At 42.4% G+C, this 22,858-nt stretch overlaps 1 protein-coding gene across 1 annotated transcript in view; it reads right to left on the reverse strand.

Annotated features, from left to right (window-relative positions):
* Positions 1-22,858, reverse strand: part of MEGF11 (multiple EGF-like-domains 11) — a gene marked incomplete at both ends in the record, with an annotated part of 178,334 nt that overhangs the window by 53,013 nt on the left and 102,463 nt on the right. The window contains 4 exons of the mRNA XM_009879255.1: positions 2,291-2,465; positions 10,425-10,637; positions 15,908-16,044; positions 21,162-21,282. Coding sequence (XP_009877557.1) covers positions 2,291-2,465; positions 10,425-10,637; positions 15,908-16,044; positions 21,162-21,282 — 646 coding nt within the window. The remainder of the gene's footprint in view (positions 1-2,290; positions 2,466-10,424; positions 10,638-15,907; positions 16,045-21,161; positions 21,283-22,858) is intronic.

Below are 22,858 nucleotides of genomic sequence, written 5' to 3' on the forward strand. Positions count from 1 at the left end.
CGGTGCGGCCGGTGGTGAAGGCAGCAGTAGCAGCCCGGCAGGACACGGCCGGCCAGGGTAGGAAGCAAAGGTTCCTGTCAAGTTTTCTTTACAGCCTGTGCTCTCTAGCATTTGAAAGAACCATTGCAACTCAAGTCATGTGGCACGCATACGAATGACAAATACGCTTCAGAGGCAATAAATTAGCAATTTCAAGGCTTTACTTCCCCTCATGGACTAATTGCCAGAGATTATAGTATATTATGAGAGAGCAATGATACTAATGCCTAAATATGCTTCAGTGATTATAGAGCTATCCTCAATAACCAAGCTGTTTAAATGTCAATGCAAGAAAGCTCTTTATTATGAGATTAAATATTATTTAGAAGCAATGCAGTAGGAACTTCCCAGGCTTCCTGCCTGCAATAATACAGTCTTGGAGCAATATATATTGCTTTTTAAATTATGCTTTTTAAAAAAATGTGTACAGTAAAGTGTCCCAAAATATTTTTGTGCTGAGAACTTGAACAGCATTCCTAATAAGAGGCTCTTGGCATTTTTTATTTTATATTTTGATACCAACATGCTACTGCCTTAATTCTTTTCTCCACTTTATATTAACACTTGCGTATCACCACTGTATAGAGAAGATAAATTCTTGTTTTCTGTTAGTGTGAGTGAGTGGGGAATCAAATATCAAAGCCCTTTCGTTCTTTTTTTCTTGTATCTCTAAGTACAAGTGTCTTGCACAGGCTCTTTTGACAGTCCTACCCCTCACCCCTAAACAAACATATTTATACCTGGCATTGAGACAACCCCTGGAAATCAGACAGAAGCTCCAGCTTTCAGGTTCAGCTGCTGACATGAAGGAGAGAACTAAGGTGTCTTTAAGCCATAACTCCAGTCCCGCGGTTCTGGAGACGACAGTTGGTGTTCACAAGCTCAAGCCCAGATTTCAAAGGGAGGGAGGCTAAAAAAGCTCTAACATTCCACTATTCTCATATAGGACTCCCATAGTATGGATTTGCCACATAGCTGTGAAGCCCTTCCCTATAGATGACAGCAGCATATGACCTTGCAGAGCATCACAACGGTTTTTTTCCCCTAGAAAATCCTCAGCACTGCAGTGGGTGCTGATGGTTGGACGCGGCTGCTCTGCTGTCCACATCCAACACATCGTTCCTCTCCCGTTGTTTCTAAAGCTTCCTGGTGTGACGTCCACCATGTTTCATAAATGCAAATCAGAAGAGCTACAACACAGTCACATCTCATGTCACCTAGTACTTGAAAACATTCATTCATCTCATTCTGAAGTTGTAACTTCCAACAATAGAGGGTCAATCTCATCTAGGAGGCTGCGCATTTTACTTGGCCGCAGTGGAAATTCTAAACATATTGGGGATGCCTTTAAATCTGAAGCTTGATTTCTAGTAAACTTATTAATTATAACTAATAATTACTGTAACAGTATAGAAAAACATATAGGTAGGCCTGTGGGGACAGACCAGGCAAAATCAAGGACAATACAACAACTGCTAATGAAGTTGTGGTGGAATTCTGTGTTGAAAATATTTTTTTTTTCTTTAGGAAGTATTGTTTCCTATACAAAGTGTGCAGATCTCTTCCATGGTGCACTCCTGAAGTAAAGAGGTGCCTCATATATGGATGACCAGGGAAGTTTCTAGCAGTTGCCCTATTAAGCCCAGCTGCAGTAGGACTGTACACCTGGATCCATGTCCTAATACTTTCTGCTGCCACCTGGCAATCGTTAATTCTGAATTTTCCTTGTTTCACCTTGGCTGATTTCTTCAGCCATTTTTATATCTCACCTATAAAACATAACACCTGTTTTCCTCAGAATGACTGAAGCTCTTTCTGATGCTCAAGTAAAAGACACCTGCCATATATGCTCAGAAAAGACATAAATTGCTCTATCATTTGCAACATTTTAAAAGATCCTTATCTATTAAAATCACAGTGTGACTGACAAGGAACATGCTGAAAGGCCACGAGAATTCTTTTTCTGCTCTTCCAGGCAGATAATAATCTGACATCTTTTTTGTTATGTCTTTGCCATGTATTTTTCCTTATAACAGTAATAAACTTACAATTCTGGTGTGAAGTAAATAGTCAAAAGAAATAAGCTGACACTGCTCAAAGGAGAATTACGTGGACTTGCACTAAAATGGGGGGGAAAATCACCTGCGTTCAGCCCCTTTCATGCAAATACGATTTGAAATCAGATTAAAATCCTCTTTAACTTTTTGCAGGCACCTTCTGAAATGCCCCGTCATTCCCAGCTCTCACTTACCATATATCCCGGGGCACACACACACTTCCCCGTGATGCTGTCGCAATCCGCGCCGTTCTGGCACGGGCAGGTCAGCTGGCAGCCTTCGCCGTAGTATCCAAGGGGACAGGTTTCGTTGCAGTAGAGCCCAGCCCAACCAGCTTTGCAGCTACATTCTCCAGACAATGGATGGCAACTAGGGAAGACAGAGAGATGTTAATGGACATGAAAAAACCCACAGTCCATAACTAGCAGTAGAACATATTACATATGATGCCAGCAAGAGCCACACTAAGAACAGCACAAATCTGAAAACTGTTAAGGACGGTGAACACAAGCAGCCCTGGAACTTAAGAAGTGAATAGGGAACATGGTGCTAACTACCAGCCTGGCACACCACTTCCGAACATCGGGGAACTGCCACAGCGCTGGTAGTTTTATACCTTTGAAGTTTATGCTGTTCCATTCTCATACCAATGTGACTTGGATTACTGACATCAACCACAGCATGATTAATCCGTACTGTTGTATGACATATATGTGCCATGCTGTTTGGCTGCAACACTGTCAAAGATGCTCAGTGTTAGGAGAAATTGTAATGGATGGAGGAATATAACCAAGAGAAGATATACCTGAAACCTGTGACTAGTCTAGTCTAGTCCATTCCATTCTATTCTACTCCATTCTATTCCGTTCCATTGCATTCCACCCTAATTTGTGTTGTAAAAGTAAGTGCCACCTCAGCAGATCTTCTCAGCATGTCGAGGTAGAAAGGAATGGGCTTTGGAAGGGAAACACCTCCTTGGACAAAGTTTTTCAGGGACTATTCAGCTACAGTGAACAGAACTGATTAGTACCCAAAGCTTTGGTATTTTTTTAGGGCAGTCGTGAACAGGAGTCCTGGGATTAAAACTCAGCTGTGCAGGGAAATGAGTCAAGTCAGGACTTGTCAGTGTTAGGTTAAGGGTTGGACTCAATGATCTTAAAGGTCTTTTCCAATCTAGGCAATTCTGTGATTCTGTGAAGTTCTTTCACGCTGAATAACGAGCATCGCTGCCCAACGTTAATCCCCTGGCTTTCAGTTCCATTCAAACAATTCCATGCTGTTGTAAGAGCACATGGAGAGAAAAGCAGAAAGGAGAATCAAGCCTGAAAGACCGGACAATGTCTGGTCCTTCTGCATCTGGTGGACAGAGGACTTGCCCCTTTGTTCCTCCTACTATGAAACAGTTTATCTTACTTCACCAGTTTTTTCTTCTGCAAAAAGAAAGAGCATCTCCCCCAGCAGGAGAGACACGCTGAGGCTGGGGAAGGAGGGGAGGGCTGGAGATGGGTTAAGTCCTGGTTTGAAGAGATGGAGGTTTCTGGGGGATGGCAGGGGAGAGCACAGGGGGATGGCTAGTTTGCGGAGATGAGGGGGTCCAAAGAGAGAGCAGGGGATGGAGAGGGAATCGGATCTTTGGAAAGGACCCTGCGTTGTCTGAGGCTAGCTGGGAGTGTAAGGCTTCATCTCGGAGCTCAGCGTGCTCTGGGGGTCTGTGCACCACAGGATTGTACCTTAAGAGCCCTGTCTGGCCCTCAGGGAGAAAGATGAGAAATAATGTTGCTACAAATCAGATTTTATTATTCTCAGAATAAGAAAGAATCCAGAGTTCTGCAAGGTGGCACCTCTCCATGGACCTGTGTCCTGGTTTTTTGCCTCACACAAACTATTTATTTTCCTTTACGGTTATTTATTGCTAGAGTTTAATACTGCAGACATGACTGAATGGCTTTCTCTACATCTATAAAATTAATATCATGTATGTTAATTTTCAAGGTAACCTCATAAAACGTAATTTCCAAGTATGTTTCTGGCAATTACTGGTAGGAGAGGTTAGTCATATACTGTTGTGACTAAAAACGATCAAATTTTGTGAGTGTCATATGTTTCATCATAAATAGTGCTTTACTGACTAATTAAAACAATTCATCAGCTTAACAAACTACCATCCATGAAATTCTTCTGACAAAGCAGTCCCTGAAATTATGGTTGTTCACAAAGCACCTCTTAACATTCAGATGAAAATCATAAAAGCTCATTTTTTCTCCCTCTGCATCTATTAATCATTACCTAATAGGAGCAGAAAGCTAAACATTAAAGAAATATTTTAAAGTGGATTTTTTGTTTCTCTGTTTCACTACTCTTGCACATATCATACGGTTCCATGAGAACTGCATCTGTTGGCCAAGTTAAATATTTCAAACGTAATATACAATCATGGCAGTGTAAATCAGTCTACGACAATTCAGTCGAAAATAGTAGACTCGATAAGAATTTCTACTCCAAGGATGGCTCCTTCATCAAAACGGACAGCTTTTTTGCATCGGATGCAAACTATACATTAAGGACTAAAAATCATCCTAACATGCATGAGAAGAAGAAGCAAAATCCAAAGAGGCTTTGCAGAAGAGCCTGCAGGATACAGGGGGTTTGGACTCCAGAACAAGGTCCAGAGGAAGGGTGAGACCATGTTTTGCCCTCCTAAAGCCTCTTTCAGGAGGCTATGATTACAGAAGTCTAATGCAGATGTTTAGGTCCCTGCATCCGTATTATCTTCCCATTGAAGCGAGAATAATTTTGTTATCAGCCTGAGCATATCAGAATTTTGTTATTCTCCTGGGCCAAGGACTACAGTCTTTCAGTGCTTTGAAACACTTATCTCTTGCTGCCTTACAACGTGCTGGCATTGCAAGATTAGGAAAAATCCTCCACATTGAATTCCAGAGTTATGGTACCCATAACAAGAGTTCTGGGTAGGCAGCAACAGCTGGTGAATAGACTGTACAGCAGGGAAAGGGAAACTTCTCCTTGACAGCAGCAGAATAAAACTTTCCAAAGCTTTTGGCAAGGCAAACTTTAAAACTCACCATAGTGCTACGGTAGTGTAACAAGCAAAAGGAACTCAGACCTATTCAGCCACGTGTGAAATACGGTTTCAGACCGTGCCTTGCCAGGGGACACGGAAGACTTATCTCAGGTACAAAGAGCTCAATACTCCGAATCAAACTCACTTGTTTGACAATTAAGGTGACTTGATGCAGTGTTAACTTGAAGATGTTGATGCTTAACCAAAATTCCAAAGACAGCTGTTCTCTTCCCAATCCTGCCCAGTGAACCTTAGCCCTTTCTGCCTTCATTTTTCCCATTTGTAAAATTTCCTTTGGAAACCCTTTTGAGATCTGCAGCTATCACTAAACAGTATTCAGTTTTTATTCATAATTGTTTTATCTATTCTGACATGTATAAACTCTTCCAGTAACTAAATTCATCAGAGTTACATAGTAAATATATTGCAGCCCATGCGGTAGAAATACTATATGTATGCGTGCAAGTGTGAGTTGAGAATGCTTCTGTCATATCAGTGTTTTGTAAAACAATATTTCGTTCTAACTATGCACCCAGACATATAACAATAGCTGGGATATTCATCTGTCATGCAGGCAACCATCTACGCATCTGGACTGTGCAGTGAACTGCATGCTGGCTGCATCGAAGTTGAAAAGTTTGAGGCACCTAAACGGCAAAGGTGTTAAGGCAAAGAATACCAACACCGCTAGCAACGTGAGTGATTTGTGCAACTCATGTCCTTCTGTTCCAAATGTACCTGTCAAGGCCATGTGTCCCAGCCTATGTAAGGGACCTCTCCGTGCCACCAATAAAAGAAATTAAGAAACACGACCAATTCCTCTGGAGAAGTATCACTGAATGGGCAGGAGAGAGAATGAGAAAGGACTCCAGCAGACAGGCCAACACCTGCTTTCCAACCGCGTGCTGGGAGCAAGAAGGGAACCGTACACTCTTGAAAGAGTTTGTCAGTGTTACGCATTAGTATTTTGCGTTGAATCTTAACAAGTTTTATTTCTTCAAACCTCTCACATAACAGGAAGGAACAGGGTAGGAAAGCTAGAGTGAAAGCAAGCAGCCAAGTGTTGCTCTGGCTCTAGGCCAAGCAGAGGTGGAAACTGGAAGCTGTCCACAGCGCTCAACATGGCATGAGAAGGAAATTGTTCCACAGCTCTTACTGCAGTTTGGAAGCTACCGTACATTCCCTGGCTTTTGAGCCATATTTACAGCAATAAAATATATACCTATTGTTTAAATTTACTAGCCGAACTGAAAAACGAAGAGCCATTTTTGACTTCTAAATTTTTTGAGCACCTGATTTTGAGGAAATACGAGGAAACCAGATAATTTAACTGTCTTAAGGCAAACTGGGAAAAGAAACGCTTTAGACAGCACAGTCTGTTCCAAGTTCTGAACTTGTTCTCCACACATCTTTCAGCCAAAACAACTTCTTCTCAGTGAATTTCCTGGCTTTCTGTTTATACACTAGCACCAGTCACCTCATCTTAATTAACAACCATCCTAACCCTTATTTAACAGTATTTTCTGTCTTTTGGTGTCCATGCTACATTCATTGCCCCTTAAAATGTCCTCTCGCTTTTAAAGAAGTAGCCACAATGAGACTGTAGAGTCACCAATTCAGTCCAGCATATCTTCAAAGCCTCACTCAAGCACTTTATTGACTGAGGTCAAAGCAAAACTTCATGTAAGGTCCATGGGGTTTGGTCCTTCCAAACTCTTCAGTGTCGAGGCAATAATTACAGCCTCTGGAGATCTAGCTATTTCATTTGACTTTGTCACAGGAGGAAAGTGTCAAGGCTTAAGAGGTCATTGTGTCTTCCTTCCCTTCTCATGTCTCTGACCTGGGAAAGACATTACTAAAGGCATCTGGCTCCCCACGCGGGAGTGTGCTCTAGAAGGGTGACTGTCTGAGACTATTCCAGCTATTCATTTCTCTATCTGCTTTTCTGAAGAGCAAGCCAGAATTACGCCTTATTGACTGTTGTAGACCGTCTCCCCACGGGCTTTTTGTAGAGGGCAATTTTAACAGGTGTATCCTTTCCTGTGGAAGGACAGTCCAAGATACCAATGCATTCTAAATTACCTAATTCTGGGGTTGTTCAAAAGTCCTGTACAAAGTGCCTTTCAGCGTGCTTCGATGCAGAAATTATTGGATGATGTTCTTCAGCCGTTACTATGCGGGAGGTTAGACTAGATGATCACACTGGTCTCTTCAGACATTAAAACAGACAGATCTATGAAAATAGAAAAGCTGATTGTGTATTTCTTAATGTTCCTCCCCAGCCTGCTCCTCAAATAACCCAGAACTTTCCGCTCCAGCCAGCTCTCCAATAACCAGATCAAATGACAGAAGTAAGCAAGCTTCCCTCACCTTCCTTCGAGTGTTTATATAACTACCCTTACGCACTTAGGTATTGAAACAAGTAACCAACAGTTTAAAGTGCTTCTGGGGAAAATGGCTGGCTGTCAGCAAATCCATCCATTTGGAAGACCACAGTTCCAGAAAATTATAAAAATTCAGAGAGGGAATGGGAGGAGGCGGGTGGGAAGAGAAGGATGCTGTATGGGACTGGTTAAACAATCAGCAAAAAGGTTTGCTCAGAATATGGATGCCTTTGGAGAAGGTCATTTTCCATCAACTTTGACACTCTTCAGCTCAGGAATTGACAGCACTCCGAGGAGCTCACTGAAAAGCAGAAAGCTGAAATACCAGGCATGAATGAAAGAACATTTACAGATCTACAGCTTGCTGATATCTCTTTGTTCCATAACAGCAGTGATAAGATGTAGGAAAAAGGGAGATTTTTATCAATGGAGAGACTAGACTCATTTATTAAGGAAACGGAGATACGATCTCAGCAGAGGATGCTGTAAGTAAAGCTGACGGAGCAGTGACGGGAGGGAAGGCATAAAATGTATCTGTCAGCTGGCAGCCAGGCACAGGTCAGGTACACGGTCTGCAAGAATGACCACGTGCCCAGAAAGGAGCTGTGTGAGGATTCGACCCTCCGCCTTTCTGAGCTCCCTTAAATTAGAGACCTCATCTTTCCTCACAGCTAGAGGGTGTTAATCTGTTCTTTCAGGAAGGAAAAAGACCCAGAGCACCTCCTAGGTAGTTCTTTGAGTAACCTAGGATGAATGCTTCCACCCTCCAACCCACAGCCTTCCTCCACTTAAAAAACTCTTCATGAATCAAGCACTTAGCTGAGAAACAGCAGCCAAGCTCAGCTTTGGCTGTGGCCTGTGGTCCTTCTGCTCTGTTTACACCCTGATGGGAAAACGGGCACACAAATGGGTTTCTGCAGGCTAGGAGGGGGGCATGGAGCCCCATGGTGTCAGGTACTGCCCAGGAGCATATTCTCACCCTCCAGCACACATGAAGAACAGCTTTCACTGAGGAGCAGCTTTCCCTTGTATTTACTGCAGGTTTAAGTTGTGTGCGCTGGCAGGTACCGCAGAATAGCGTGACATGCAGGAATTACACCTCAGCTGACTCTGCAGTAATTCTGGAGCCTTCCACTACCCTCAGTATAACGCAACCTTAACCTTTGGTGTATAATACTCAGCTCATGCCGTAGGGATGTTATTTTTTGCAACTCTTTCATGATACACAAAATAACCAGAAGTGATAGAAGCCTGCTGTACAGAACTACCTTTGAGGTGCCGAATGCTTTGGATCCTTGCTGTCAAACCCAGCAGAGCCAGAGCTGTCTTTCTTGGAGAGGACTCGTATCATCAGAATTACAAGACTTTAAACAATCCGTTGTGAGCTCTGACTTCCAGTTAAGCAAAGCCTCACCACTCACAGTTGAATTCACAAGAAAGATCCCCTGTTTATTTCCAAGACTGAGACAAATAGAGTCTCTCTCAAGCACACAAACAGATTTGCCTGAAGTGTTTGTGGGTGCGTACCGTGTGTGTGCGCACGCACACAAATGAGGCGGTATTGCTTGCATACATAATTGAGGAGAACGTTTATATTTCAGCAGGCTGCAAGACTGCAAGGTAGGTTTGTCATCATCAGCAAGACAGCCAGGTCCTTACCTGTCTGGTTTAAAATTGAAGAATGTCCGTTCCAAGGGCGTATTTGCTTGGGCATCAATTATCCTAACCTGCCTCCAAAGCCTACACGATCCTGTATTGGTTCTGAATGCTTAACAGTAATGGACCCAGAAAGGAGGAAGTCAAGTGGGAGCTGAGGGACTCAGTACCCTGCAGGAGCGGAAGGGAAGGGTGGGCACTCTAGTCCATCAGAGTAGCTCATGCTAGAGTGGTTTTGCTGTCCAGGCTTCCTTTTACTCTTTTTATGTGATGGAGTGAGGAGCCTCCAAATTCCAACAGTCATTAAACAAAGCAGAGTTGCAAAAGGTAACAAATAGTATAAAAGTGAAGAGTCTTAAATTTGTCTTTTTTTCAGGGTTTGGAACGCTTATTCAAGCCTGCAATGGGAAAGTAAATTCAACCTATGTCATGTCAGGTGCTCAAGTCTATGGCTCTAGCTCCTAGTAATGAAAACCTCAAGAATCAGATTCTAAAAAAAGCAAAAGAGAATAGAACTTTGAAACCTGACCTTTTCAGCGAGGCTTACTCCATTTTAGGTATATTTCCCTGATATTTATTTTCCCGTATATTTCACACATGCACATACTGAATGAAGAGCAAAACAAGGCACACATGAGAAGAGATGTCTATTTTGACAATGTCGACTTCATTACAGTGTCATACACTGACTTGGGAATATTGATTTCAGTCTATTTATACATCTGCCTCAAGTGTTTTCAACAAGGTAATTTGCCATGAGACATAAACTGAAGCAAATTAGGTTTCCTTTTGAAAGTCCCCTTGCTGTCTGTAGATCTAACAAGAAAACCCATGTCATAAAAGAGCCAAAGTGATGGATTTTAAATGAATATATCTATATGTTTTAAACTTCGGTGGGTTACTACACATACATATGGGCATCATATGGTAGTTCTGATGGCTAGAAATCTGCAGTGACAGGATAAGGCCACACACTGGATTGTTTTAGAGTTTAGCAGAACTGTTTATATAGTTAAGAGACACATGCTTAGTAGCTGGCTGGACTGAGGTTGATAGCTCCAAACCTGAGGTTTGCCATCCAGAGGAACTGTCTCTGTTCTTAATTAAAACTACGGAGAAAAAGGGAGTAGGTGTAGTTAATTGATTTTTTCCCCAATGCTTTTATTTGACCAGTCCCTGCACTAGTATATAACATGATGTACATACCTGAGAGTGTTGGTAACATTGCAAGGACATCTCTTGTTGCATTTGAGGCCATAAAATCCTTCTGGACACATTCTTTCTTGGCAGAAAATGCCTTTAAATCCAGGGTCACACATACACGCTCCATTCACATGGTAACACTTTGCACCGTTTTGGCAGTCACATCTCTGCGTGCACTGGAAGCCGTATGTCCCGATAGGACACTCTTCTTGACACCTGCAATGAAATATGGGAGGAAGGGTCCAATCAAAAGCTATAGTCTAGTCTGCTTGTGACTTTTACACGGGAATGTTTTTCTTAATGAATTAAGTACAAGATCATTGCTCATTTATTTAAGTAATATACTGGGAACTAATGATATCATTGGAGTGATGTGATATCTTGGGCATGTAAATTGCTGTTAATTGAAAGTGCATTAATCTCTGTCCAATTACATCCTGCAAAATTTGCATTAGTTAATATTACCTTAGTTAACAAAGTGCATTCTTGTTTCATGGACCTTGACAATTCCATTCATCAACCATAAGAAATTGCTATAGAGTAAGATACTTCATAAAAAAGCCCCTCATCTTTTTGCTTTCTCTTTATTACAGAAAGATCTCACACCTCTTTTTAAAAGCATACGGCCCTCTGCTGATAAACAAAGATTGGAAGGGAATGGGTTCTATTAAGCAATATTGAGTAAAGTGTTCTCCAGCAACACAGAGTTCTACTTTATGCTGTCATTGCATCAGCTTTATACCAACTAGGAGAAAATACACTACATTGTCTTTTGTGTGTGTTCTGAGCAACTAAAGCTCAAATTTGCTTTTCATCTCTTACTCCAGGGATGCTCGGTAGTATAAAATCTCAAGACAAATCACTTTCACGCTCCTCAGTGTAGTATCTTCTCCAAAATTGCCAACATTTTTAATATTTGATACACATAAAAATGGAACCTGGAAACGCCGATTGTTTTAAATTACACCTTCCATGCACAGCTTAAAACATTTCCCTACTGGATATATTATGAAATCTGCCAAAAAGTCTGTTTCATTGTCCTACACAGCCAGTTTAAGCGTTCATAATATTTCCTACTATGAAAGGCTCAACTAAGGTCCTAAAGAGAGCAGCTGATTCTGTGCTTGACATAATTTGGTGGTTTCAGAATTCTGCAACGAGTCAGTACTACAGTTTACATGATCCACCGTGAAATACAGATAGACCTCTACAGTTAATAAAAAAAAGAAAAAAAAGCCCAGAAAATCCCAATTCCCTTATCGCATGGATGCCAGATATTGGAAATTGAGGCTGATAAATAATATAATCCTGAGCATTGATTAAAGTGTATACTGTAAACTCAGTGGATAGAGGCAATTGTTAAATGTCTTTCTGCAGGTCATTTCACAGCTGGCAGGTGAGAGTTAATATAATGATCAGTAATAAAAGATTAATACGTGGTGCAAGCCAGGCAAAACTGCAACGAACCCAGCCAGTATATAAGAAGAGCGTTACTTGTGCAGCTTCAGATCGTCGCGTTTTACTAAACGTAAACGAACAAAGCCAAAGGCCTGGCCAGGGATGTAACTGCAGCAAGCGTCAGCAGAGTGGCCAGTTAGACAACCCAAGTTCTGGAGCTGCCCTGAGACCCAAGGAGAGAGGAGCCGGTGACAGGCAGGAAGGGAAGGAGCCCAGGGAACCACCCGCAGCCCTGGCTGCCGGCCCCGCTGCTCCCGGGGTGGTTCAGCTGCAGAGGAAATAACCAGCAAAGAACGGGTAACGTCAGGCCTGGAACGCTTAAAGCAGACAAAATGCAACGAAGAACATATTAAGACGCCTCATGTCTCCATCGCTGTGTACAGCTCAACTAGTTAGCAGGAGAGCACTGTACTCAACGAGATGAATACTTAGTCGATAGTGCACTATATCATTTTATATTTATAGAAGATGAAGCATTACCTAGCTGGGAGAAAAGCATCTGGAAATGAAATATTGACGACCTAATCCATTTACATAATTAGCCCTTTTCTACTAACAATTTAACCAACTTATTTATTTGGAGATCAAGCAGCTACCGCTAATGAATTTTATACAAAGAATACTAATAATGACTCCTCTGGAACATAAGAATAATCAAAATAGCTTTCTACTTAAACATCTTTCCTTTGCAACATATCAATCTAATGTGTCCATAGCACCATTAACAACCAGATACATTGTTCAATTAAATTACAAAATGAGCTGCTAAGCCCTAGTTATGTTTCTTGTTTAATTTACATTGCTTTCTGCCTGTCTGGGGAGATTCGTATTATAATATCCAATGAACTTTAATATGTACTATAATTATTTGGGTTGGGATAGGATAATATGGCTGTCACCTGTAGAATTAATGGAAGCAATTTCACAAAATATTAAACATGAGACACCATGCTTAACAGATGAACTTAGTGCAAACACCTACATTTTTTTCCAGATAATTTTTTCATTGAATAATGCTGTGAAGTACTTTAGGCTCTTCTGTTTGTTTGTTTTGAAACACTGATCACATTTATGTAACACAGATAAATATTAAAAGGCATCCAAAATGCACTAACCTGGAGACTGCCATTCTGTCGATAAAAGACACAGGTACAAACACAACAACAAGTGAGTAAGCCTACTCATACCATTACATCAAATGTAGGGTTTATTCTGTCATGATTCAATCGGTACTTTTAATGGCAACGTGGAAAACAAAGCTCAAACAACATGTTCGCTTTTCCTGTCAGCCACTGACTTCTCTAGACACCCCATCCTCAGCCTCTAACTGTGCTTCTGCTATTGCTCCTTCCCAGTTTGCAAAACATGCGTTTACATGACATCTCCAGTCATTTTAGCAGAGCACGGAGTTATTAATAGCGATTGCCAACTGCCAAGATGTTTAGTGCAGTGCCATTTCCTGGAAAACACATAGGGAACAAAGCGTGGCAATTACACTTACACAGACCTTTATGACCATTTCATCTGCACAGATATTTATCTAACTATGGGTTATTCTCTTCAGCACAAGACGATGAACTGCAGTATTATATAGTACTTACTAACAATTTTAAAAGACAATAGTAAATAAAGCATGCTTACGTTTTTATTGTTGTCGTTCACAAGGTAAAATTTTCAGCGCCTTGTAAAATTTTAAAGAAAACACTGTTTTGTTGCGCAGCAGCGTCGTCCTGCTATATTTGCAATTATACTGTAACACTGCAAGAGCTGCATGAGATCCAGAAAGTAAAATATGACTTCAAGCTAAAATGGTGCTGACTAATCTGTCCTATCGTCCATGCTGCGTGAACACATAACTAAGGAAAGCAATTTAGACCTTTTAAAGACGTTGTGCCTGCTCCTGCCCTCACTGAAATGAGTGGGCAATCTACCATTAGCCACCTGTAGTTAGCAGCGAGGTGCAGGTGTGTGTGCCTGCTCAGACCAAACCAGCACTGGCCACGCGCTGCCCCAGCCCAGGCGAGGGGCAGAACTCCAGCTGAAGGAACATAAGGAGCCCAAGCTTTCTCACTGTCCTTACTGAAGGCAGATCCAAGGCTGGTAGATCAACATGTTTTAACCTTCTGAGAACTTGTTTGAGAAGTGGGAAGCTGCAAGCTCATATAGTTTTCCCCTGCTGCTAGAAAGGCTCTCGGAACTGCCCATTTACCTACATTTCCTCCTTCCTCATGTCTGCATTTCTGCTCCTCTGCCTCTCCCTTCCATGTCTATGTTTTACCTCCTCGCTGCAGGAGGGGCCGGTGAGCCACACCTTAGGGTTTTGCTTGGGTGCAGGTCCACAATGTGGACCTTGGCTTCTTTTCCACCTCTTCCAACTGACCATGCCTTATTTTCTCCCTCCCTGCATCTGTCTTCCCAAGCAATATACCTCCTTGGAGTCCAAATCTCTCTCATTTTCCACCAAGTACAGACCCCTAATGGTCCTTCCTCTACTTTTATGGTTGAAGGGTGTAAGTGTTGCTGCTCAGCAACTCCATGGCTGTTCCTTCTACGTGCCTGTAGCAGAGCCAACTCTTCTGCTGCATCTTCCCTCGTGGCTGGGGCTATATTGGCAGCTGAGCAAAGAAGCTGGCTCAGCTGCAGGCTGCTGGCTGGCAGCTCCCGACAGCTCTAACAGTGTTGATTCACCTACAGCCAGAAACTGATTTAGGTCTGCAACAACCACATGAGGAGATCTAGAGATAGAGGGCCTGTGTCAGCCTTCCTGAGCATGGCCAGCACAGGGGAGGGCTTGGGATTGAAGTGTGGACACCAGGGTAAGTGTCCAGGCTGCACAGTTGCTTACTTTAGTGAAATTGTCTCCAATAGGAGAGAAAGAGAAAGCTTTGGTTAGCAACAGCAATTATATGGTACCCTATGGCTGAAATCACTGTCTCCAGATGGAGGATGGGCGAAGAGAGACACACTAATGTCTTCTCCACTAAATTAATGTGAAATAATCAGTATTTCCACCATATTCAACCACATGCAAATCCTGACATAATCTCCAGAGCCCCCTCCAATTACTGGTGTCGATAAAATGGAAACAAGGAACTTCCACATTTAATGAAAAGAGCGTAGCCTTCTGAACCCTGGCACAGTTTTGAAGGCTGGTCTGTTTGTGGGCAATAAAGACCCGCTGATTATACAATGAAGCAAGAAATGAGAAATTCCAATGAGCCTTCCTGCATAAAAGTGTAATTGTAGCATATGTCAGTATGCTGATACTGGCTTGTTCTAGCTAATAAAAAAAGGGAACGTATAGCAGAAAGAGCTGTAGCATGGCTTAGACTAGTGAGCTGTGCCCACGGTCTCTGAAAACCCTGGAGACACAGTCCAGCCCTCGGTGAAAACTGCATGTGAGGGCTCGTTTAACTGCAGCTTCCCCAGCACCGTGAGCCCTGCCCGAGGATTAGCCGGAGGGCTAAGCCAACACGCGCCACGATCCCACCTTGACTTTGCTGTGTAGTCATTGCGCTGAATCCACGGCACCTTTGTAAAACAATATTATCATCTTCTCTGATCGATTTATGGGTGAAGGCTCCTGTTTATAAATTTTGAGGATTTATCACCTCTTGTTGGTGTCCGAGATCGATCAGTGCTGTAGCAGCAGAGGGGCTGAAGGAAGCATTAAACTGCTGCATTGCTTACTCTTGAGGGTATTAATTTGTATAAATCTAGTTCATTTACATATCTTGTAAACATGTAATGCTCCCTATTAAATTTATCATTGTAAATATCTAAATTAAATTTAATCCATTACATTTTAAAAGTTATATTTAAAAAAAAAACCCTGTAAATAGAGAGCATTGCCAATAAAAAGTAATAACGTTGCCACATTTATAATGTTCAAATTGCTTCAGCAGTATGAACCTAATTGGGCAACAGAAACATAACACCATTTTTCAGAGAGCGAGATTGTCCTAGAAGGCATATAAATATTGCCAATCTATGGTTAACATTAAAAGCTTTGGGGTCTTGATTTTTACCTGTCTCCTACATAGCCAGCTGTACAGATGCATTTTCCTGTCACGGGATCACAGTGTCCTCCGTTGTGGCACGGACAGTCCTGGCTGCAGTTAATTCCAAACGTTCCAGAAGGACATGGCTGTGCACACACCAGCCCCTGGTAGGGTTGCAGAAAGAGCAGTATTTCAGTCAGTCATCCATAATGCAATAAATTTCTGTATGACACCCGGATTTTTATTGTCCTTCTTGCTAAAACTAGATCTAAGTGTAGTGGCAGTATTTCTTCTGTTTACGATGGGCTAAAGACAGTCTCAAAATCCTGCTGCCAGAGAAAATGCCTGCCTACCCTATCTCCAGAAGGGTTTTTTCTCGTCACTGTAAAGTCACTGATAACTCTTCTTTGGATCTCCCCACTAAACTGCAGCTGGGCTGGCAGGATATTCACTGACTCAGATGGGTGCAGGAGGGCTCGGCAGAGGTTAAAGGCAACTAGAGAAGGCTACAAAGCTGTGAGTGTGCTGTGTGTTTGTGTGAAATAGAGTTCGAAAAGTTGCTGGACCTATCCTAGGTAAGCGTCACAAAGTGAACGTTTGGGAAGAGAGGGATTGTTGGAGAGGGATGAAGTTCTGCTGCTTGTGATAGTCTCTGAGGATGTCCCCTCTTCAGACAGTCACGCTTCATCCAGCCACAAAGAAGACCAAAAAACAACCACTGGAGAATTTCTCTACCACTCTTCAGATCCTATCTACTTCGTTCCCTCTACTTGCATGCAGCACCCACATTCATCTCTCCAAGCAGCACAGAATGGTATCTGCCAGTGCTTTGTCTGTGCCATGGAGAAGGTAGGATGGGAACAGATTAGGAGAGCTGCAGAAAGCCACCGGAGAAGCAATTGGACTCTCCACAGCAGCAGCATAGCAGCCTTTTGGCCAGAAGTGATTTTGTGGTGGAATATCTCTCTGAACAACAGCTGGATGCACCATCCAGCACTCTCCCAGCAACTTATCCCCACCGTTGGAGCCATACCTCAGTCCCTGACCTGTCTCAACTCCACATTTCCATAGCTACTTCCCTCCCCTACTTTGTGCTCCCAGCCCTCTGCTCTTCTGCCTTTTTGTTCCACCCTACCTCAAGTCCTTGTTGCAGACTCCCTTTCAGTCCTTCCCTTTGCCCAGACCCAAATCCCCATCTCTGAGTTGTTCCCTCCTTCCCCTCTCTGCTTAACCATCCCTGAAAGGGAGGAAAAGACAGACGGTTGCTCTTGGTTGCACACCCGGGCACCGCTCATCAGGAAAAGCAATTGCTGGGCAAGGCTCGGACCGGCTGCTCAGCCCCAAGGCAGAGAACGCTTACCATGGGCTGTGTCTCTGGAGAACGTTATCTGCCAATCTCAGATGGTTTGCCCCCAAGTAACATCCCCTGCCATGTATCAAGGCCTTACAAGGATTTCCCTAGACTTTCTCAGAAGTTGTATGAGTGGGTTTTTTTTATGTGAGCAAACATAAAATCTGAGGCTGGCACCCAGCTGAGCAGCTTGAGCCAAACAAGCCTGGCAGCGCTGCGATCTGAAGATGGGGTCCTATAATGGAAAACGTTTGGCAACTGCAGCAAGCGGTGCTGCTGCCAGCGCCACGCACAGCGTTTGGTAGAAACAGCGCTTTTCTCTCCCTATTATTATTTTGTTTTAATCTCTCAGAAGTCCTACTTCCCTAACCAAGCCCCAGGGACTCTGCTTTTTGAGTAAGGCACATAGGAGACACAACTCATACAAAACATAAACCAGGAACATTACGGCCGCTTCCACTCCTCGGGGTTCTCACTCAACAGTTTGGGAAGTTTAGCAATACCAGCTACCTTAAAGTGGAGACGCTCTTCTTCAATGTCATTATAAAACACATACTTCAAGCCTTTCCCAGCCAGTCATAGGCGGCTCCTTGGCTATAAAATCGACAGGCTGGCCTCAGTTCAAGAACATTCAGATCACAGCATTAAAAAGCTGGTGTCTCTGGACTTGGGTAATACATAACACTATATATCTGAAAATGTAACTATCCATTTATCTTCATAATAAATACTTTCTCTCTCCGTGTCTCAAAAGTAACAGGATTTCTATCAACAAATGATGAGAAAGCAATACTCTGTGATGTATCCCCCCGGAGCCAAGAGAATCTTCAGGCATACTTCTTGCATTAATATGTGCTAAGGGAATCCAAAACAGCCCTCTCTGGAGGATCAAATGTCAGACCAACGTTTCCTGCTGCTTACACATCTAATCAGTGACGTTCACCCCATCAGCATCTTTTTTAAGGCCCTGATGTCATCAGTTTTCTGCTTTTGTTTGATATACTTTCCATTTTGTAGCATAGAAGAGTTCCTTTTCTGCTCCATTTTCTCACCTCCCCTACATCGTGTTTAAAATCCGCAACCGAAAAAACCAAACAACCAGACAAACCCACAAATTATAGTCGCTTTACAAAGCCCAGAGGCAATGAGAAAAAAGTGATTAGCAGGATGTATTGTATTAACATGGCACCATGATGCAAAGCCTTGGGGATGGGATCTGGGACCAAACAGGGTGTGTTGCCAGTGACAAATGTTCTGTCAGGTAAGGAAAGATTGCTGCTTTCCTGGGCACGGAGATCTAGTCCTTCAAAAGTGTTTCTGAGAAACATTGTAAATGCTAAATTGAACTTCTCTCTCTACTTCCTGAGAGTGCTTGGAGGATTTAATACTGCAAATGAGAAAGACGTATAGAATTAAACCAATAAATTGTTAATGACACCCTAAAGCAGCCACCCACTAACTCCCACAGCCACAAGGACAGAGAAGTGGAAAAAGCCCAACGTTGTAGCATGCTGGAAGCCACATTTCGTTGACTAATTCAACAATATATGCTGTTAGCCACCATCATCTGGTGAAAAACCCATGGGACAGTAAAATCTCACAGGATACAGTTCATATAACTGGTTGTGCTTCTGGAAGAGTCTGCACTAGGTGGGAGGAAGCAAGAAGGAAAAAAAATATTACAAGTAATAAAAGAACCAGGCTTTGAAGATGGCAGATCCACAGGAAGAACCTAAAACCCCTAGAATCTCCTCCTATTCAACTTATTGCCTCCCCCTGCGTATCCCACAGGCAACCAAGCCCCTAAGGGAGTTGAGCTGCTGTTAATAAGCCTGCTCTAGGAAAGGATAAAAGTCGCAGCTCATCCAGCAACAATAAAATCCAAATGGATTTGCACTTGTATAAATCCAGGGAGAATTCTCTCCTTCCAACATGACAGTATATTCAATACATACGTGTACTCTCAAGCCTCAAAATCAGCAAGTAAAATTCCGGATGTCAAAGAAAAACTATCCATGGTGTGAAATAAAATGCATGCTGTCTAGCAATCCCATCTCGCTTGTTCGTTTACAGCCCACTCATGTCTCACTTCCCAAACCATTCCAAGCACCAAGAGTTAAAAATATAGCATGAAAAAATATTTTTTTCCTCTCTCTGTGTACTGAATTACCAGCTTTTCATTAAAGCCCTGGAGAGACCCTTTATACTTAAAATCTCAACATTTACAAGCTGAGTGCTTTTACTTATAATTTCAGTTTCTTTCCCTGGAATACTTGATCTCTCTCTTCAATTTTCAGCTATGCTTGTTTCAAACATCAATTGTTAACTCTAGGGTTTCTCTGGGGACTGAGCAGCCAGCAACACAGTTTTCAGGGAAGTCTCTCTGGGCCACTAAAACTGCAGAGAAGAAACCCCAGGCTGTACGGAACAGGGGCAGAAGTGTGCCAGAATACACGACCACAGCTGCTGTGCAGCCCCCATGCTGTGGTTCTTCTTTAGGATCTACGCCGCATCCTAAAAGATCTCCAAAACTTGCTGCTCTATTTTGATATTCTTATCTCTTTTGTGATTTTTTAACTTCGCAAAAAACAGAGGAAAACTCCTGATAAAATAGAGGTAAGGGAGAGTACAGCAAAACAACTCCGAGCTTGAGAAATACTAGCATGGGGAAGTGAAAAAATACTCAAAAAGTAATATTTTTACGTTATTCACTTTATCTATCACTTCCTAGGTGTAGTGCCAGAATGGACTGATAGACCCTAAAAAAATATTTGAATTGCTTCCTTTATCCTTTGTCTCCACTGATCACTGGCTGAGGGTAAGGTGCCATATTCTTACTTAAGTTTCTGAAAAGTTTTGCCTGCTTTGTCAGTTGAAATGGAATAACTTCATCACCACCATTGTCATGACTGGCCAAGTTACACAGACTCTAATGCTCCAGCTGGAGACTTTCTCTACACAGCTTCCACCAAAAATTATGGGCACTGCTGCCCGATAGCCACGAGAATCTCACGGTTGGTACTTTTTAACTAAAAGCAGCTGTGTGATCAAACGGAAGCAGCACTGGCTGTACTGATCTGAAGGAACATAAACATTTCTCTCAGGGCTTAAATGTTTCAGCAGGTATCAGGTCCACAGCTGCATGAGGACCTTCAGGGTCTTCCACATATTAAAATACAAAGTCACAGTGCTTGCATGCATTAAAAACCAGCAAGATTGCCAAGAGACTAATTGTCAGATACAGGAAAAATGCCAATTTTTACTACAACTTAGTACAGCTAAATGGTATGTAGGCCTGTGAGACTTGGCAAACCCCAAGAGAGTTAATTATTACATTATTGATAAAGTTAAGGACTTTTAAAATGTCTGGCCTTGCTTTCTCGACACGAAGGATTAAAGGTTAGGGCAATTTGCTCTCTCCACTGCAAGACCCGATGCAAGCAAATCCATTGCAATCAATGGGATTTATGCCTGAGTCAGGAGCACTGAACTGGGCTAGGTACGGTCCTGCTGAGCCACCCTGGCTTCTCCATCTCCCTCTCTCCTCAAGGGGAAACAGGACAGTGCATTTGACATTGCTGAGCTGATCTTTTGAGTCTTCTGTCCCATGTGAGGGCATTGTCTAAGTGTGCGGGGAACATTTCAGAGAACTGTAACTCAGAGACAATTTGTTTGTCTCTTCTCCCAAACAGAAGAAAATGAGTAGTCACTGCCCAGTTTAACTCTAGGGTGGTAGCTCCCAGTCATAGACTGGTGGCCTGTTTAAGTGCTGTGCACACCTAACAAAGGTGCTCCGAGTTTCAGAATTGTTAGGAACTTCATGACATGAAACAGCAGAACACACACAGAGAAGGTGTCTGTGGAGACCACAAACAATTAACTTCCTATTCCAACCTCTCAGTGAGGGATGAGCATGAACGAAGTACACACCATCCATCCAGGGGGACAGGAGCACTCTCCAGTGATGTGGTGGCAGACTCCGCCGTTCTGGCAAGGGCAGCGCAACTCACACTGAGCTCCGTGACTGCCTGGGGGACAGCGCTCTTCACAACTTTGTGGAGACAGAAGAAACAAAAAAAAAAAACCTCACAGAGATCATTTAAAAGAACTTACAGGAAACAGTAAATGAGCAAAATCTACAACACAGGTCATCATGGGAGTCCTTATGCAAATTATGAAACCTCAATAAGTCTCAGCTGGCATTACCAATTAGCCAAGATTTCTTTTATTTCTGCTGGCATTATTTGTGTGCCATGGATCCAGTCCTGTCAGGCTGATGCATGCATGTAATCTTTATGCACATAGCAAGTTCCACCCATTTCAACAGGACAATTCATATCCATTAAAATAGCCCAGGAAAGCAAGTGCTGCGGGATGAAGCCCTCAACGTGAGTTAGGTGACGTACCACTATAAGAAGCTGCAAATAGAATGAAAGGATGAGATTAAAATGCGTGAATTTCTCCAGTCACTACTAAATGTTAGCATTCGCAGTGTATAATGGACTGGCAAGAACCCAGCATCATTTAAAGGCTATTTAAACTCGTCTGGTCTTTCTCAGTATTCACGAGTGGCCAATGTAAGGCTAGTCCCTGCAAAAGCCAGCGTCTCCCACATCTGCACATCAATGCTTTTCAGCATTGCTCCTGAAACTACAGCAGGTTCTTCCTCTGACTGTCCTCTGGTGAGGATGCTCATACAACACATCGGGCGTTGGCCTTGCAGGTACTTACAGCTCAGGACTTATATACTAATGCCTGTTGAACCCCTCCTGATAGCAAGCAGAGCCTTTAGCAGTGAGTGCTTCCAGGGCTGAGGTCAGAAGTCTCTGAGGAAATCAGGTGCTAAGTAAAATATTCAGAAAGCATACCACTTATTTATGAAGGTTAATATTGTCTTTATTTTTTACCTTCTCCTTCATGCAGGTCAACAAATAATATTAGACTGCCAAGGTACTAAGCCATCTGTAATAGTTCTCCAACCAAATTCAGTGACTAAATTCTCTTTTCCCCTTAAATAATTTTGAAAAACATAATTACTTCTGAAACTACTGAAAGATCTCTAATGAGAACTGATGTTACACTGTGGGCAATTTTAAACAAGGAACTATTGCTTGCTGTCCTAAAATTAATATGCAGATTTTGCAAATCCTACTGGTAAACTTTCAGGGTGGTGGATGGGGATTTAGCTACATGATTCTCGTTAAAGTTAATATGAGTCACACCACTAAATCCCTGCTCACTATGCTTAAAATTTGCCCCCTAGATAGTAAGCTGATATACTTAACAGTAATGCTTCCTCAGTTAGATTTAAAATCAAATAAATTGGGGATGGTAAGTCCCATTTGATACTGCACTGGACTGCTAATGAGTAGCATGTCCAATTGCTTATAAAAACTCAACTGCAATTTGGATTGTATTCACACAGTGAAAATAAGAACAGGTACAGTTGTTATACAAGCTGGAAAAGATAATGGAATTTTGAGTTCATTTTAGCACTAAATTTTATTTTATTATGCAGACAGGTATAATTAGCAGAAAAAAAAGAGATTTCTTTAGTCTCTCTGAAATTCTGTTACTGATTTCTACAAGGGAGAGAGCATCACAAGTAGGGGGAGGACGTTTTCGCA

Source organism: Apaloderma vittatum, unplaced genomic scaffold (genome assembly GCF_000703405.1).
Source record: "Apaloderma vittatum isolate BGI_N311 unplaced genomic scaffold, ASM70340v1 scaffold4092, whole genome shotgun sequence".
NCBI lineage: Eukaryota > Metazoa > Chordata > Aves > Trogoniformes > Trogonidae > Apaloderma > Apaloderma vittatum.